At 42.7% G+C, this 17,867-nt stretch overlaps 5 protein-coding genes across 5 annotated transcripts; 3 read left to right on the top strand and 2 right to left on the bottom strand.

Annotated features, from left to right (window-relative positions):
• Positions 1 to 1,171: 1,171 nt before the first annotated feature.
• On the top strand, positions 1,172 to 1,792 carry LOC134091443 (histone H1-like). The gene has a single exon (XM_062544330.1). It carries the CDS (start codon positions 1,172 to 1,174, stop codon positions 1,790 to 1,792), a length of 621 nt encoding a protein of 206 aa, XP_062400314.1.
• A 739-nt stretch (positions 1,793 to 2,531) lies between these two features.
• On the top strand, positions 2,532 to 2,936 carry LOC134091779 (histone H2A). Its single transcript, XM_062544431.1, has one exon. It carries the CDS (start codon positions 2,538 to 2,540, stop codon positions 2,913 to 2,915), a length of 378 nt encoding a protein of 125 aa, XP_062400415.1. The 5' UTR covers positions 2,532 to 2,537; the 3' UTR covers positions 2,916 to 2,936.
• Positions 2,937 to 3,161: 225 nt separating this feature from the next.
• LOC134078925 (histone H3-like) lies at positions 3,162 to 4,147 on the top strand. Its single transcript, XM_062535094.1, has 2 exons — positions 3,162 to 3,180; positions 3,682 to 4,147. Exons 1-2 carry the CDS (start codon positions 3,162 to 3,164, stop codon positions 4,128 to 4,130), a joined length of 468 nt encoding a protein of 155 aa, XP_062391078.1. The 3' UTR covers positions 4,131 to 4,147.
• A 6,012-nt stretch (positions 4,148 to 10,159) lies between these two features.
• On the bottom strand, positions 10,160 to 10,591 carry LOC134091886 (histone H2B-like). The gene has a single exon (XM_062544608.1). It carries the CDS (start codon positions 10,589 to 10,591, stop codon positions 10,217 to 10,219), a length of 375 nt encoding a protein of 124 aa, XP_062400592.1. The 3' UTR covers positions 10,160 to 10,216.
• Positions 10,592 to 11,518: 927 nt separating this feature from the next.
• Positions 11,519 to 11,830, bottom strand: LOC134078915 (histone H4). The gene has a single exon (XM_062535084.1). The coding sequence runs from the start codon at positions 11,828 to 11,830 to the stop codon at positions 11,519 to 11,521; it is 312 nt and encodes a 103-aa protein (XP_062391068.1).
• Positions 11,831 to 17,867: the final 6,037 nt, after the last annotated feature.

Genomic DNA, 17,867 nt, shown 5'->3' with positions numbered 1-17,867 from the left:
TCTTGCAGCATACATTGTTTATGAACATTCGCTCATATAAAGAGGGTTTGGGTGGGATATTATCAGTTGAATTCTGTAGGAGTATCAGTCAACATGAGCAAAAGGTATACTGTTTATGAGGCGCTGGATCATATCTTTGGTAATGATGGTGATCCTGAAGATAGAGGGCAAAGTGAAGCTAAGGAGGATGTGTCTGAGGATGAGGATGACGTTCAGTATGACCCTGAACAAGACCAAACATCTGATGAGGAGGACCCAGATGTCACAGATGATCAAAGAGAGGTTTTCAAGTCAAGAAAAGGTGACATTTCATGGTTATCAAGCCCTCTTCAAACCCAATCCAGGGCACCGACAGAGAACATCCTCAGAATGACTCCAGGGCCTACTAGATACGCTGTGTCACACGCCCAAGACATCAAGTCAGCGTTTGAACTGTTCTTTACACGACCTATTCAGAATATCCTACTTGAGATGACCAACATGGAAGAGAGAAGAGTGTTTGGTGATAGCTGGACAGAGAAACACAGCTCGATGCCTACATGGGACTGTTGCTTCTTGCGGGGGTATACAGATCCTGTAATGAAGCTACGGCCAGCTTATGGGATAGAGGTAATTGGTATGGTTAAATAAAAGTTGGTTTTATGGAAAAAAAATTACTTGCTTTCTTTATCCTACCATTTATCTATGCGGGTCCGTTTTGACCCGAAACACCAAAGATGTCACTATTGTTAATAATTTTAAATAATAATAATATATATATTTTTTTTTTTGGTAGGTGTACTCTAATATTAGTTTATAACACATTTACAGTTTATTATTACTCATTTTATAAGAAAAATAAATATATTTAGTGAATTTAAACAGTTTTTGCAATCAAAAACGAGTGGTATATTTTAAAATAATGTGTCTGTGGAGCCAACTAAAAACAATTCACACACTGATTCCATTTATATGAATACATACTAAGCCAGCAATTAGCTGAAAAACAACATTTTAAGAAAACTGGTGATTTTAAGCATTTGCAAGCATTTTAAAATCATGGGTCCAAATGGACCCGCTAACACCACAGGTGTAAACAGCTTTCTAACACAATAGAAGGGTTAAGTACAGCCCACCAGCTCAATCTGCTATTCATTCTCTCAGAAGGCCGTACGTGAACATAATCGAGACAATGGCAGAAACTGCTCCAGCCCCCGCTGCGGCCCCAGCAAAGGCCCCCAAGAAGAAGGCGCCCCGACCCAAGAGAACTGGCCCAAGTGTGGGCGAGCTCGTCGTCAAGGCAATCTCTGCCTCGAAGGAGAGGAAGGGAGTTTCTCTAGCTGCGTTGAAGAAGGCCTTGGCGGCCGGTGGATACGACGTGGAAAAGAACAACGCTCGTGTCAAGGTGGCTATCAAGAATTTGGTGACAAAGGGAACCCTGATCCAAACTAAGGGAACAGGCGCCTCCGGATCCTTCAAGCTGAACAAGGCAGCGGAAAAGAAACCCGCAAAGAAGGCCGCTCCTAAAGCCAAGAAACCAGCAGCAAAGAAGCCTGCCGCGGCTAAGAAGACCAAGAAGGCAGCAGCCAAGAAACCGGCCGCTGCGAAGAAGTCTCCCAAGAAAGCAGCTAAGAAGCCCACCACGCCGAAGAAGGCAACGAAGAGCCCGAAGAAGGCAAAGAAGCCAGCTGCACCCAAGAAAGCAGCAAAGAGCCTCAAGAAAGTCAAGGCAACGAAACCCAAGGCGGCCAAGCCTAAGGCTGCTAAGCCCAAGGCCGCCAAGCCCAAAAAGGCGGCACCCAAGAAGAAGTAAATGTTGTACTCTTCTGGCCGATTAACAAAAAGGCTCTTTTAAGAGCCACCCAAATCTCTGAAAGTGTTTATTCCTTTAGTGTCTACAATACTTGATTTTGCATTTTCATTCGCGTTCGATGACCGATTTGCCCTCTATAACCATAAAGCCCATTAAAACAATGACTGATAATAGTAATTAAACAATAAAGTCATTCCATCAATTAAAAGAACAACAACTATAATAAGCAATACATATATGGATATATACATATATCTATGCAAAATACTCTATTACACATTCATTATTTCTAAATATTTAAGAGATATTTGCCTTATTCTATCCATCAGTTTGCTTTCAAGCATGACACAAAGTATCCAAAATAGTGCAACACGCAACCATTTCAGTTCACAGTTGTAATAGTGTTCAGAAGAGTCACCACAGGAAGTTTCGTTGGTCTAGTATGACCATAATGAACCTCTTATGTGGAAACGTTGATATAATTTAATTTTGTTTATTAGGCTACTTCTCTACTATAGACCACATATAAAAAGTGCAATGACCAGCGACAAGTGTGCGCATAGGGAGGTGAAAGTGCTGCTAGCGCCAAATGGAACTGAATTGACGTAAGGCAGCGAACTACACGTTGATTGGCTCTCAGCATTCTTTTCTCAGCCACTGAGGCACTGAATAGCCCCGCGCTGGCTTTATATATCTTGACATGTCTACCATGAGGAGGTATTACAGAAGAACCTTCACTGCGACTATGAGCGGAAGAGGCAAAACCGGTGGCAAGGCCAGAGCAAAGGCTAAGACCAGGTCATCCAGGGCTGGACTGCAGTTCCCCGTGGGCCGTGTGCACAGGCTGCTGCGTAAAGGCAACTATGCCCAACGTGTGGGCGCTGGTGCGCCGGTCTACTTGGCTGCCGTGCTCGAGTACTTGACTGCTGAGATTCTGGAGTTGGCCGGCAACGCTGCCCGTGACAACAAGAAGACTCGTATCATTCCCCGCCATCTGCAGCTGGCTGTGCGTAACGACGAGGAGTTGAACAAGCTGCTCGGCGGAGTGACTATCGCTCAGGGTGGTGTGCTGCCTAACATCCAGGCCGTGCTGTTGCCCAAGAAGACCGAGAAGTCCAAGTAAACAAAAGCTCCATTTGGATCTCTGAACAAAAAGGCTCTTTTAAGAGCCACCCAAATATCTTAAAGTAAATTCCAAGTTACTTTTGGCATGATCTCTACTGTTACAAAATACTTTGAGTAGCAATGGTATAATACAATCCCTTGTACTCCAACAGTACAACATTACCAGCCATTCAGTCCCTAGTCCAGATGACTAAAGAAAGGAAATACAATCAATGGCAAAGAATCACTCAAGACCATTATCTAAATGACTGGCATTGCGGAGAGTAAAACGAAGTTGGTTAGTGGGTGAATACAATAAATAACTTCAAATGCATTTAAAAACAACGATATATCCAAGCCACACATGCAGACATTCTCATCTACAGTTGCACACACACGAGCATAAAAGACGGGAGTAGTGAGCGTTGATAAACTCAAGTTAATAGGTCAATTATACATATAAGGATAGTCTGGCTTTTCCTAACATCGTATTTGAATGTCTAAATTGAGCAAATACGGGCTACATTAGGTCATGATTTGTGCTTGTAGGCTACATGCTGTAGGTTGAAATCTGAATGAAAGTGATTTTTTTTCTTTTCGAATTTCACATTTTTATTGAAAAGGCTTTGAGAATAATAAGCAATGATAGAGGCGTGTGGGGTGCGCTTTGTATTTTGAATTTTAGGCGCCATTAGGAGGGAACTTGGAAGACCAATCAGCGGAGACCAACAACCTGACGTAAACAGGGGGCGTGGGCTGCGGTGAGTTCATATACCCGCTTTCAGCATATCATCTCACTCTTCCAACCCGAAGAACTTTAGTCATGGCAAGAACCAAGCAAACAGCCCGCAAATCTACCGGAGGTAAGGCTCCGAGGAAACAGCTCGCCACCAAGGCTGCGCGTAAAAGCGCACCGGCAACCGGTGGAGTGAAGAAGCCTCACCGTTATAGGCCAGGTACCGTCGCTCTTAGAGAGATCCGTCGTTACCAGAAGTCAACTGAGCTGCTGATCCGCAAGTTGCCCTTCCAGCGTCTGGTCAGAGAAATCGCTCAGGACTTCAAGACCGATCTGCGTTTCCAGAGCTCTGCTGTCATGGCTCTTCAGGAGGCCAGCGAGGCTTACCTCGTCGGTCTGTTCGAGGACACTAACCTGTGCGCCATCCACGCCAAGAGAGTCACCATCATGCCCAAGGACATCCAGTTGGCTCGTCGTATCCGTGGGGAGCGTGCTTAAATGAATTGAAGTCGGCACCCGATAACTCAAAGGCTCTTTTAAGAGCCAACCAAACATTTAAAAAAGCTATGTTTCCAAACTGTTTACAGAACCGCTACACATTCACTACACTAACACTAATTTAACGGTTTGGGTTATGGATATGTGACTGATACATACCCTTTGTCTAAATCGAAACAATTCAAATTAATTTCAAAGTGAACCTTTTTTATTTAAGTTGGTGTGATTACAGTTTACATCGCTATTCTCCATACTATCAAGCAACTGCCTAATTACTATAGATTAGTTCAGATACATAACACCAGAACAGCCCCTTGCTTCCTTGACCTCTTTTTTGCCGACCTTGTTTTCGACGTCAGGTTTTCCATCCAGTCAATACAGATGTAAAGGTTTCTCACATTCAAAAGTTAAAGAATTACATCCCTTTCCTGGATAACCATGATTAAAGGTTAACTGAAAAACGTTGCATAGTTTATCAATTCGTTCCATACTGTTACGGGGAGGCTACACCGGATACGTTACGGCTGCATTACGTTACGTTAAGTCTGGTTAAGTCAAAGCCACATCTGACGTAACAATTAGATTCCACTATAATCAATGGAACTGGCTACACCAGTTGCGGCAGCGCTAAGTCATGCCGCATCTAAGCCGTAGAAAATAGACTTGTCTTCTATTTTTTTTCTTTTGACGTAAGGAGCCTATGCGCAGTCATTGTATAGAAACACTAGGCCTATCTGAAGAGGATTTGTGTATTGTATTGATGGGGTGCGATTTGTAAAAAAAAAAAATAATAACAGAGGGGGGATGTTTAAAAAAAAAAACTATCAACAGGCCTAATTCTTTAGCGTTAACAGGTCTTACAACACTTCGAAAAGTTGAACATTCATCGTTAATGTAAGGACATGAACCATTTAATTGTCTGCGATGGCCACACCTGCGATGTGGGAGATAGCCTAAATGTTTCAGTCGACCCACTAATGAGGATCACGCGAACAGGGCAGAGGAATTAGGGCTAACGGACAGTAAAATGTACCATAAAACCTAATCGATTACTATCACATCATGTCAAAATAATTCCGCTTATTGGACTAAGTAGGCTAAACAGCTTACTTTGATGTCGGACTTTGTGTGGCCTTCTTTTATCCACATCTCTGCGAAACTCTGAGCAGGGAACAAGCGCACGTTAACAGACTATTTAGTGGACACGTTCATTCTGTTTTACTCATCAGAGGATTTGATTTATGGCACTATGTTGGTAGTCTGCTGTTGACATGGGGAGCGATAGACAGACATAATTTGGACAAAACAGATAGGCCTATTAACCTCCGTTGCTCAGCCAAATGCAATTAACAGGGAGATAGCCTACGCGCTTCACCGACGGCAATGAGTTGTTAACAGACATGAACCTAGACGTAGGCTAGCCCAGCAGCAATCTATCTACAATAACACATATTTGAAGTACCATTCATGATGTCAAATATTGAAGTTGTGGGAAGTTTACATAGCTTTGTGAAACTGTAGGCTAAGTTATTCGTCCCCCATGCTGTTTCATTTGCTACCATGGGAAAATGAAACAAAACGCACGTTGGACTTCTCAAATAGCCCTATAACTCTTGGGTTACATGCTGCCACTCAGACATGCCACCACTACGACATGCTTCCATTTCGACATGCCTCTATTTCGACATGCTGCTATTTCGACATGCTGCCAATCCGACACATTTTAGTACCCCCTTTCCGACAGTTTACAAATCCCATTTTTTTCCAAGTCAATTTAATGGACCCTATGAGCCCGACGGACGCAAAGTGCGTCAAAGAACACCCATTCTTCTCTGTTACATTGTTTCCGCGATTATTAGTCACAGCGAGATGCATGAAAGAGCAGAACCGAGGCTTTCCAACGAGACTAGACACGTGTCTGTACGATCAAGTATGACAATAAAATAAAATCATGAATATAAATCAAAGTATATCATATTTACAGTCTATATTGCTCTGCGTTCATCCACGCAGCCACTGCGCTCGCTTGAATTACTCCGGGACCAGGCATCGCACAGACATGACACGCATATCAAATGAAAGAAGAGAAACAGAGCTTTCCATTGATACCAAACACATCGATCCTTTTGTGTTATAAAAACAGACGAAGTGACAAACAAATAAGAATGTCATATAGCTTCGGCTACCGCTATTTCGTTTGATTTACTCCCTTTTACTTAGGCTACTTTGAAACTGTGGTCAAAAATATATGGTTTGCATGTCAGATAAAAGAGGAGAGCTAGAGCTATCCACAGATACCAAATACAACCTTCTAGGCCATTAAACAGACGAAGTGACAGCATATTTTATTTATTTATTTAATTTCCGGGGACGTAGTCAATGCGGGAGGTGTTGTAGGCTACTGTCAAGGCTGCGCCTAAAGCGCTGGGGGGAAACCCTATATGTCATGCAGTCATCCTAAGTTAGATATCGCATGTCAGTTTTAATATGTTTCCCCACAGTTTATAGGGGGAAACAATCCCCTATAGGTCCAGGGCTGAAAGTAGTTTTTATTCTTACCAGTACTGAATAGGTTGAACTGCGTGCGTGCGACGAGACATTTTCGTATTGCTGAAATAACTTAATGACCAACCGTGTCCATTACGCACTACAGATATGTATAGGCTATATTGTTTGATTTTAGAGTTTTTTGTCCACTACCCATGGCAAACATGTCATAGGTACATAGGTACAGCTGCGCCGATGGTTATGAAAACTTGCCATGTCTATACAGAACTGCTTTCACTAACCCGAGTCGCGCACGCAACAGAAGCATAACCATATCAAGAAGTCTTCACAATGACATTTTACATGTGAATCTTTATTATTTTACACAATTGGATATAGTTATGACATTAATAGCATATTAATGACCTCATGTCGGAATGGCACGTAGTTTGAAAAAAAAGTTAAATACCGCCACTGCGACCATGAAAAAAAAAAATGTCGGATTGGTGGGACTTTTTCCCATAAAGAGACATGCCTCCACTACGACAATTGGACGTCAATGTCGGAGTGCTGGTATGTCGGAATGAACGGCGGATACCTAACTCTTGAACGGTTTTGTTCAGAGCTGTAAATGCAACTGTATTTGACGGAGGACAGATGTAGGTTGCTAGTGACAAAATATTCATTTTTGGTGTAGTAGCCTACCCTACGATATCTTTGTAGGCTAAATTACGTTTAGGCTTAAATAAAAAGTGTTTCATCGTCCCAGTTCTCCCCACTTTGCGGAGATTGTCTCCTTGGACTCCGTGGCATTATAGGCCTATTCTCGAAACTCTCAGAAGCAAAGGCTATGTCTGAGACGTCAGCAGGAAGAGTTATTCTGACAAGTTTGTCATCCCTAACAAACACAATGCGCTCGTCTTCGTCTGATGGCCCGCTTAAGTGGTTCGGCGCAGCACATATGCCTACCATACGTGCATGGGGATGCTCGCTAATGCTGAGACTGCCGACAGTTCGGTTCAGGTGAAAGTTAGTGCCAGCAATGTAAGCTTTATGTGTAAGATAAGTGGCGTCTGCAGGCGTACGTCCGTATACGCACTGTGCGTACCATGAAACTACTCATCAAGGAGAGAAAATTACCCTTGTGCGTGTGTATTCACATCAAATTGGCCTACCATGACTTCCCAACTATGTCTAGTAGGCCTATCCCATTAGCTGCATGCCATCAGGCTATTTACAATTTTCCATATGAAGTTAGTCAACATGTTATCAAAATTAGCTTAATGCAGAGCTACTGTATATCCACGCGCACATATTTGGTTTGAGCAGGAGAGATTACGCACGCAGGTGCGCAACTAGGCTGCTTGTTGTTTTCTTTTACTCGGCTATCTATGGTTATCAGCACACAATGTGAACCTAAATCACTAACTCAATAGTCATCATGGATATCGCAAGTTCTTTTAACCCTTTCATGCGCAACGTCCACATGCGTGGACAGTAACTTTAACTCTGTTTTCTACTTATTTATCATGTTGATATACACCAATCCACTTCAGGGCAGTTTTAGTAGGTCCTTGGCAATATATTAACAATATGTATCATCTTATATTTGGAATATTGACTGCTTGATGACATCATCAATTCAACATGAGTGACAGTAATGGCCATATGCTGAATGCTCCAGGCATATCTGTAAAAAGCTAGTACTCAAGAAGGCAAAATCATGTAAAAAAATATATTATGCTGTACAGGAGAGTGTGTTGAACAACTCTATGTTTTCAGAAATTAAATCGGATGTAAAATAGAGTTTGTAGACCCTAAAAAGCAACTGTCCACGTATGTGGACGTTGCGCAACAGAGGAGTTAAATGGCCAAAAATTAGATTTTGTAACTAGGACTTTTTTTTTTTTTTTTTTTTCAAATATGACTTTAATTGCTTTAAATTACAAAGAAACAAACATTTGGTAAACATATTTATAAATAATGACCTAATTACATGTGGTAATGCCAAGGTGGTATGGTAATATGGGGGTAGTAGAGGGTTGGGTGGGTAGTAGAGGGGTGGGTATGAGAGTACTAGAGGTGTGGGTGGATTAGTAGTAGAGGAGTGGGTAGTATGGATGTAGTAGAGGGGTGGTTGGGTAGTGGTGGTAGTAGAGGTGGGTAATATGGGGGTAGTAGAGGGGTGGGTGAGGGTCGGTGAGCAATAATGGGGGTAGTAGAGGGGTTGGGCGGGTAGTATGGAGGTAGTAGAGAGGTGGGTGGGTAGTATGGGGGTAGTAGAGGGCTGGGTGGGTAGTATGGAGGAAGTAGAGGGCCATAGTTTCCACATTTTCTGTCATTACATTTTATCCTTTTTTACCCCTTTGTTGCGCACTGTCCACATACGTGGACAGTAACATAACTTCTATATAAAAGCATATTTTTAAAAAATTCCAACTGATTTTCAATATTGGGCTCATATAGAGTAATAAAATCAATACTAAAAAAATCTAGACACTTTTTTTCATAATGCGTGCATGAAAGGGTTAAGCAACGAAAAGAGAGAGAATGGAAGATGGAGGCAGCAATTGGCTGGAGGAGTTATTCCAGATGGGCAATAAGGTAGACAATTTGTGTGCTTGTCGGAACGTTAGCATTACAACTGTTTAAAACCAGACGTTAACGGTAGGCTACGCTAGAACAAAACTAAATGTAATTTAGCAGTAACTTAGTGTAACGTTGTCCAAATGAGTAGATCACTGTTAGACGTTTTTGTTGTATTATGGATTATGTGGATTGGTGTGCGTACCATAGCATTCATTCCTGCAGACGCCCCTTTGTAAGCTGTCACAACCTGCCTGTTATTTCAATTGTTTTGAAATAATTGACAAGTCCCCCGAGGATGAAATTCATTCAGCAGAGGTAGAGGTGTAGGCCCCTCACCCTGGTTGTATTTATTATGTGGGCTATGTAAACTATGAATCAGTGGAAAGCCGGTGCACTGAGCTGAAAAACGGCAAATCCAAAACACACTTCTTGCTCTTGACTTATCGCTGAACGTACGCAGCCAGTGTAGCCAGTCGATAAGTAACAATACGCTTCTAGAACGCGACGTAACGTAACGCATCCAGTGTAGCCCAAGTGTAACACATGATTAAATGAGTCATTACCGTTCGAACGATTTGTTTTTCGGCCGCCCCAGCGGTCTGTAGCGGTAGAACCACGCTTGCAATTTCAGGAGCCCTCGGGCACGCACCCATAGTCTACTCCAGGAAGTGTCATGCGAAATCTCATGAAAAGGCACGGCAGACTGACCGATTGTAGAGTTTTGTAAAATATAGGTCTGCAGAGAAATATGCAAGCATAAAACGAAGGAAAAGCGACAGCAAAACCGGCAATGAAATCGCCAAGCCTGCATAGTTTCCAATTAAGTCAAGTATAGATTTAATATTCTCAAAATGATCCCACTCAGTAGCGAGATAGGTCTTCAAAAATACTTTTTATTAAAGAATAGTTCAGCAGTTTACCCATGGTATGATCACATTGGTATTACTTTTCAAAGAAAATATGGGTGGCTCTGAAAAGAGCCTTTGAGATAAGACGTTTCGAATTCGGATCTACTTGGAGCTGGTATACTTGGTCACGGCCTTGGTTCCCTCTGACACAGCATGCTTGGCCAGCTCACCAGGCAGAAGCAGACGCACTGCGGTCTGGATCTCCCTGGAAGAGATGGTGGAGCGCTTGTTGTAGTGTGCCAAGCGGGAAGCCTCTCCAGCAATGCGCTCGAAGATGTCGTTCACGAAGGAGTTCATAATACCCATCGCCTTAGAAGAGATACCGGTATCAGGGTGGACCTGTTTCAGGACTTTGTAGACGTAGATAGCATAGCTCTCTTTCCTGGACTTTCTGCGTTTCTTGCCTCCTTTTCCTGCAGTCTTTGTCACGGCTTTCTTAGAGCCCTTCTTAGGGGCAGGCTTAGCTGGGTCTGGCATGAAGAAATGTCGACTGTTTCTAACAGAGAGACTAACCCTAATTCCGATGTTACCTGGTATATATACCAGGATCTATGCAAATAGCAGACTGCGACAATACACCCACGACCACAATGGCCCGCCGAAACCATATACCCAGACACGGTTGGTCATTTTAAAGGGGGCCGTCAGGGAGAGAAGATCAGCACCACCCACAAATCATCAGTTTACACCATCTGTTGTTCTTTTCCCGCACTTTTCTTCTGAATGCCAATGAATAGTTCTACATTTGGCGTTCTAATTCATGATTGCCGTTTTTCTCAGTCACTTTGATGTAGGCTACTTCTCGAATCATCATTAAAGTTTGAGCAACAAAACTCCTGCAAAAATGGTTCTTTACTGAACACGTTTTTACAGCACTGCACAAAAATATAGGATACAAAGAAAACATAGGACGTGTCCCTTAAATGTACTAAGTATACATTCGTGTACACGTATACACTCTTGTCGGTGAGGCTAACATAATGTATATGCTTGACAGATAACAAAAGTTATGGCGACACTTCTGTGTGACTTAAACGACGAAAGAACGCCTATTTGATTCATGGGGTAGGACCAAACCCTCTCTGGTAGGACTACTCGCCCTGGAACCTTCATACTTAAAAAAAAAAATCGAATGAACCCTATTTTGAAGTATTCACGGGTTTTATTATATGAAGAATACATGAATAGGCCCTACAAGAATAGAATGTCTTATGCAGCCTGCCCGTGTTAAGTGTTTCATTGGATCGCAATGCCCTGATTTTCAAGTTCTGACAGCGTAATGTCTAAGGATAGCGGCAAACAATTGGTATTACCCTACACATACAGGAATAGTAGCTTTTTTCAAAGGAATTGGGTGGCTCTTAAAAGAGCCTTTGGCATGAAGTTGAGAAATAGAGTTGATCTTTAACCGCCGAAACCGTACAAAGTACGACCCTGGCGTTTCAGAGCGTAAACTACGTCCATGGCAGTCACGGTCTTTCTCTTGGCGTGCTCGGTGTAGGTGACTGCATCACGAATCACGTTTTCCAGGAAAACCTTCAACACACCACGGGTCTCCTCGTAGATGAGACCAGAGATACGCTTCACACCACCACGGCGAGCCAGACGCCTGATTGCAGGCTTCGTGATTCCCTGGATATTATCACGAAGAACTTTACGGTGACGCTTTGCGCCTCCCTTTCCAAGACCCTTTCCTCCTTTGCCTCTGCCGGACATGTCTGTAAGTATTATTCAACTAAGACTTGTACGAGTGAGCTGTGGACGCTCGCAACTCGTTCTTGTACAAACAGAGAGGACGTTGGTGAAAACTACTAAGCACGGCCCCTTCATGGCCCCTCCTCTTTCTGAACAGAGATTGCGCAGGCATTAAAGGGTCACTGCACCCTAAAATAGGTTTTTTGAGCTGTTGATTGATTGAAAATACTCATAAGTGGTGAACTGTACTATTACCAGGGTTAATATTGACAAAAATCGTGTTTCTCGACAAAAGTAACATTTCGTCTGATTTTGTATTGGAGATATTGCTCTCTCGCGCATACTACAGTTTGAAAACATGCCATGGCATGTTGGTCCAAAATACTATTGGAATGCTGACGTTGTCCTGCACTTCTAGTCCGACACTACGTCACCGGGTCGTTACAAATTAGGACTGAAACGCCCCAACACCTGCTGCCCTGATTAGCCTACCTGTGATAAGCCATGTCTGCAGCACTCATTCCCAGATTGACACGAAATCACCATGGTTGATTGGTTGCAGCAGTGCTGCACTCTCTCCCCAAATTTCAGAACGTCTCGCCCATTTTGAAAGCCGTTTTCAGAAATGTGAAGTGGGTGGAGTTATGGGGTGAAGTGACTCTTTAAGGAGAAACACGTCACCAACGCCCGCATGAGGTTCACCCAACTTTACTTTGTTTGTTCTTCATACAACTTCATACAACTTTACAACAGTGTTTCCTGAGCATGTTTTCCCACTAACTACAGTACTTTATTCTAACTGTGGTAAACACATGACTTGAAGTCTACTGCACTGACCATTTATCATTGCTTTGGAGAGTCAATTTAAAATTAGATTGTTTTGATTGGGCAGCTGAGCGGTTAATTTAGAAACAAGAAGTAGCACTCCCACCTGACTTCCTGTGCACTGTAGAGGGCCAGGCAGCTGATGGAGTGGACGAAGCGGTCAGTCAGGTCCTTTTTGCTCGACAGGAGGCGGGACGCACCCATGACCTCCGCCAGTCTCTCCAGGAACTGTGCAGCGGTCTTCCTCACGGCCGCATTACGGTGCTTGAGAAACAGAGAAACAAACCAAGAGAAACACAGAGACAGAGAATGAATAATCCAGACAACCAGGGGACACAGAGAACCACAGAGCCAAGAGAACCAGGTGAAAAAGAGGACCATGTAACATAGGACCAGTATAGTGTAGAGTCTGCAAAACCACAGAGAACCAGTAAACAAGGTGACGGGTCACCAGGGTTCTCGTTCCTCCTCCAGGTGGAGTCCTGTGTTGATGAGGGCGTTCATGGTGCGAGAAGGGGTGACGTTGTGCACCATGTAATGCAAAACAGCTTGCATTGGCCAAGCGCTACACCGGCTCTGAGCGGCTGGAGTGAACCGCAGAGCATTGTGGGATTGTGTTCTGGCGGTGGCACAGGCACAACACGAGGATGATGATGATGAGGGTGAAACAGCTGATGCTGAAACTGTGAACAGAGAGGAGGCAACATGTTATCAAACACACACACACACACACACACACACACACACACACACACACACACACACACACACACACTACAATATCAATGCAAGTGTAATACTAGGCATATTTTGTGTCTGTATGAAACATAAACATAGCAATTTTGCATATGGTGATACCTGAAAGTTTCTGTATCTAGCCTATAGTTCCCATTGTTACCACTAACCCATAATTGTGGTTGAGCGAAAGATGCTTTAAGATTTGTTACCAGTTTAGGTCATCATACTAAATTTGACCTTTGACTTTTTAACCTTTAAAAGGTCACTTTTTAGAAGTGTTATTTACTTATATATTTAACTATAAGGGATACAACATTTCAGTCAGAAAATAATATCTTCAGCTACAATTAGATAGAGGGAACTCACAAATGCGGAAGTGCTGGTGTTCATCATCCCCTGGTTTTGAGCGCGGAGTTTATTCACCTCCCCTTCAAGACTTTGGGAATCCATTGAACTGAAAGTGAAAATGTTCAGTTCACACACAGGAGCTACATTAACATCAAAATCGAAAAGGATCTACTGGAAAGTAAGTGTTCTCTCTCAGAAGTTACAACAACTGAAGATGGCTAGGGATGTCCCTGCTCTAGTAGGAACAGATAGTGTGTTCCACCAACGAGGGACGGCAGATGAGAAAAGTTTGGATTGACCTGAGCGTGCTGGCATAAGAGGTAGCTAGACGTTGCTCGGCTGAGGGGCACAGCGGTCGTGTGGTAGCATATGCCTGTATGAGGGCATTCAAATAGGTGGGAGCATAGCCGGAGAGTACTTTGTAGGCAAGCGTTAGAGTCTTGAATTTGATGCATAATTACAGGGGCAGCAGACATGGTTCCGTATCAAAATGGTTGAGTCATGAACTCCTCACGTTAACTGGCTGAACCTAACCCTCCAAATCCACAGGATCTATGCAGGATTCAGAAGTTTGTCAAGTGACAGTTGGAGTGATGGTGTAGCTCAAATGTAAAGAGTCCAGTCACCTGACATTGGTCTCAAACATGGTGCCCATGATCTGAGTTGGCCAAACTCTCTCTCTCTCTCTCTCTCTCTCTCTCTCTCTCTCTCTCTCTCTCTCTCTCTCTCTCTCTCTCTGTAAGGCTCTGCGGTGGAGGAGCTAGAAGGACATCCACTCACAGTAGACTGGTTCTGGCTGCTCAGCACTCAGGCTACTTAAACAAAAAGGCCCATGACCCCTCAACAGGAGACAAATATGTGATGCAAATTATACACAGCACAGCGTTCAGCTCATTTAAACATGGGAATGATCAATATATGCAAAAGAAATACCAACATAATTTTCACTTTGAAATATCCATGTATTTTTTTTTTAAGTATACATAAAGAAAAGCAAAAGAAAGGAAAATACACAAATAGAAGACATTAAAGGAAGAAAACCTAGTTATCCCACTGCTAAACATCAGACAAGAAACACAAGTTTACAAACATCACCTCAAAACGCACCTTTTTTCAGTAAGCCTATGTTGAAATGTCCTATTTGCAAGACCATATAGACCTCTGAAGTTCGCCTACAAAAAGGATCCGAAGCTGCCATCTTTGCCCATATAAGGAGATCCGGGAGTTAATTGAAGCTAACTGTCCATGGCAAGTTGCATTGTAAGTTAGCTCTGGTGTAGCAAAGATCAAAGTGTGCCGTCTTCACCTACCGAAGATCACAGTATCCACTATCCGGCAGTGGACAAAACTGTGTAGCAAAAAACGTCTGCATTTCCAATGTCATCATCCCCGCGAGAGTTTAAAATCTGCGATAATTGAAAACCCCCATGTTATTTTCCCATAGAAAAAATCTCAAGATACCGGATCTCCTTATTTGGGCAAAGATGGTGGCATTTTTGTAGGCGAACTTCAGAGGTCTATACACTGTATTTTATATAGGTTGGAGAAGAGGGTGTCCAGTTCAGAGAGTAAGAGAGAAACAACATCAGGCCAGAGTGAGCCAGTCTCTTCACAGCTCCTGACTCATGATGGCGCTGCATCTAAAGATATCATTTCTACTTGGCACAACCCATGCAAAAACCATAGACCGTAAAAAATCAACTGCATTACTTCAACAGTATCAAATACTGTATGGCTTTTATATGCAGGAAACACAATGCTTTGGACAGAAAACTGCATTGCACAACATAGCCTACAGCATACATGCACTTAACTGTACAGAACTAAACAAATGCAATATTTTGGACACAGAAATATTATTTTACTGCTTTGTATTTTAGAACAATTGTGATATTTCTGTCCCATAACAGTTATTGTTTGTAAGGGAACTTCCACTACAGGACAGAAGCATAGTGAGGCTACTACTGTCTCAGTCATCCTATAGCAATACAATATCACACATATCACAGCACAGTAGTGTGTTGAGTTCAGTTCTCTCATGTGGGCTTCTGGTCCAATGCTGCTGATCAGGCTCGGCGTCAGGGGGGGGCCATAGGGGTCCAGGCCCGTCCTAACAGGTCTCTGTGCCCCCCCAAACAGAGTGCTCTGTAGTAGATATTTTGCCGTAAGAGTAGGCGAATTCAACTCTACTACTGGTGAGTTAGTTGTATGAATATCCAACGAGACAATTATCCTTGCGTTAAGCCCGATGCCTCTGACATGTCAAAACTAAAGTCGACTCACGACTGTGTCTGTGTAGGCTAAACTAGGCTATTTAAAGAACGAAACTCAGCTCACAGGCTATATACACTTCAATACCCACAAATCCATTGTCCAAAATACTAAATGTGACGGTTGTTCATTTCGGCCAGTAGCCTGATCTTCTTGGTTAGATGCCGCCAGTCTGTCATGTTGCTGCCACTCCGGCATGCTTTTTTTTGTCAGACATGCCCCTATTCCAGCATGCTGCCACCCCCACACATTTTAGTAGGCCTACCGCCATTCAAACAGTCTAGTATTTTTTTTGCAATTCTGCATCAAATTCCAACATCCTGAGAAACGTGGATGAGCTGTAGACTTACATCTGCAACCGCTATCAATAGGCTAATCTACCCGAGGCATATTTGTTTTTCAACAATTGATATCCACAGCCGCTACCCATACTCATACTTTACAGTAGCCTCTATGCACTATTATGCAGACAGTCGCTTTCATGTGTATTACCTTGTGTCTTGATTGTGTGATGACGTTATGACCAGCAAAGTCAAACCAGTGAAACAGCAAACTCCATCTTCTCCAATTTGCTCATATAGGCCTATATCTAGTAGGCCTATATATTTTTTAATAGGCTACATTGTTTTTATTACTGCAACTTAAAAAAAAAAGTTCGGTGGCATAATGTGCAGGCTGGCCTGGCCTCACTAGATCTCAAACCGAACGCATTCTCCGATGTGTCGACCTGTCGACCTGTGGTAAATCTCTTCAATGGAGCTCTAGAAGCCAAAGGTTGGATTTTTTCGTTAGAAAACAATTTCATTTGAATTATGGACTGCCTTTGAATGAAGTTTGATCGGACTTTAAGTTGAGAGAAGAAAGTTTCAAGAGGCTACCTGTTAAGAAACGCACGTTTGCCCCATGGAAGTCATAAGAACGGTGAATTATCATTTTTTGGAAAGGATAGGCTACCTTGCACCTTGATATCTCACGAAGCCTATTGTTTGTGTGTTCTTACTTGTCCTTTTTGACCTAGGGCTACTAGAGGTGATGCATCTCTATTGAAATTCACAGGCTTCTTCTAATTATTCTTGCGTGCTTTATTCAGATCGATCCGCGTAACTTAGGCTAGCATACAAACTTGTTTGAGACGCCTGTAGGCTATTCCAAGGCTTTCCCGGGCTATCCGTTTTTCATGTATGAGAAGTTTATACTTTATGAGACACCATCACCCCCCCCACGAAAAATTGGGTCACGAAAAATTGCAGCCGTTATTTCTTGAATGTCAGAGTAATGACATTCAAAATGGTACCTTAATAATACACCACCATTCATAAAGTAACGAAGTATGAAAAGAAAAACACAATTTATCACATGGATCACCCAAACGACTTTGTGCCAATTTTCAACAGCGCAGCTTTTAGTATCATAATAATGGGAGTAAAATATTCCTTAACCACTAGATGGCGGCATGGCACGGTGCACTTTGCATGACACAGCAACCATGACACAGCACTTTACTTCCTGTGTCATGGTTGCTGTGTCATGCAAAGTGCCGCTTGCTGCTTAATAGTAGGCTAGCCTAATAAAGGACGAAAAAGTCAATGCATCCATTTTTATTAAGACATGATAAAAAAGTAATATCAACTTGAAGACTACTTTAACATTTAACAGAAGACCCCATTATTACACTATTACACTGCAAAGTGCCACACATTAACACGTTAAACAAAGAAAGATGTGATAGATCATCTAAATATAAAACATCAAATTTAACACTAAACCTTCCCTGTGGTTAATGACATGAGTGCAGAGGAGGTGGATGGCCCCTAGTCCAGAGTGCTAAATGTAAAGGGACACTTCACTCATGCTTTGTTTCGTTTGTCATGTTTTT

Source organism: Sardina pilchardus, chromosome 1 (genome assembly GCF_963854185.1).
Source record: "Sardina pilchardus chromosome 1, fSarPil1.1, whole genome shotgun sequence".
NCBI lineage: Eukaryota > Metazoa > Chordata > Actinopteri > Clupeiformes > Clupeidae > Sardina > Sardina pilchardus.
This window is presented reverse-complemented; position numbering and strand designations above follow the sequence as displayed.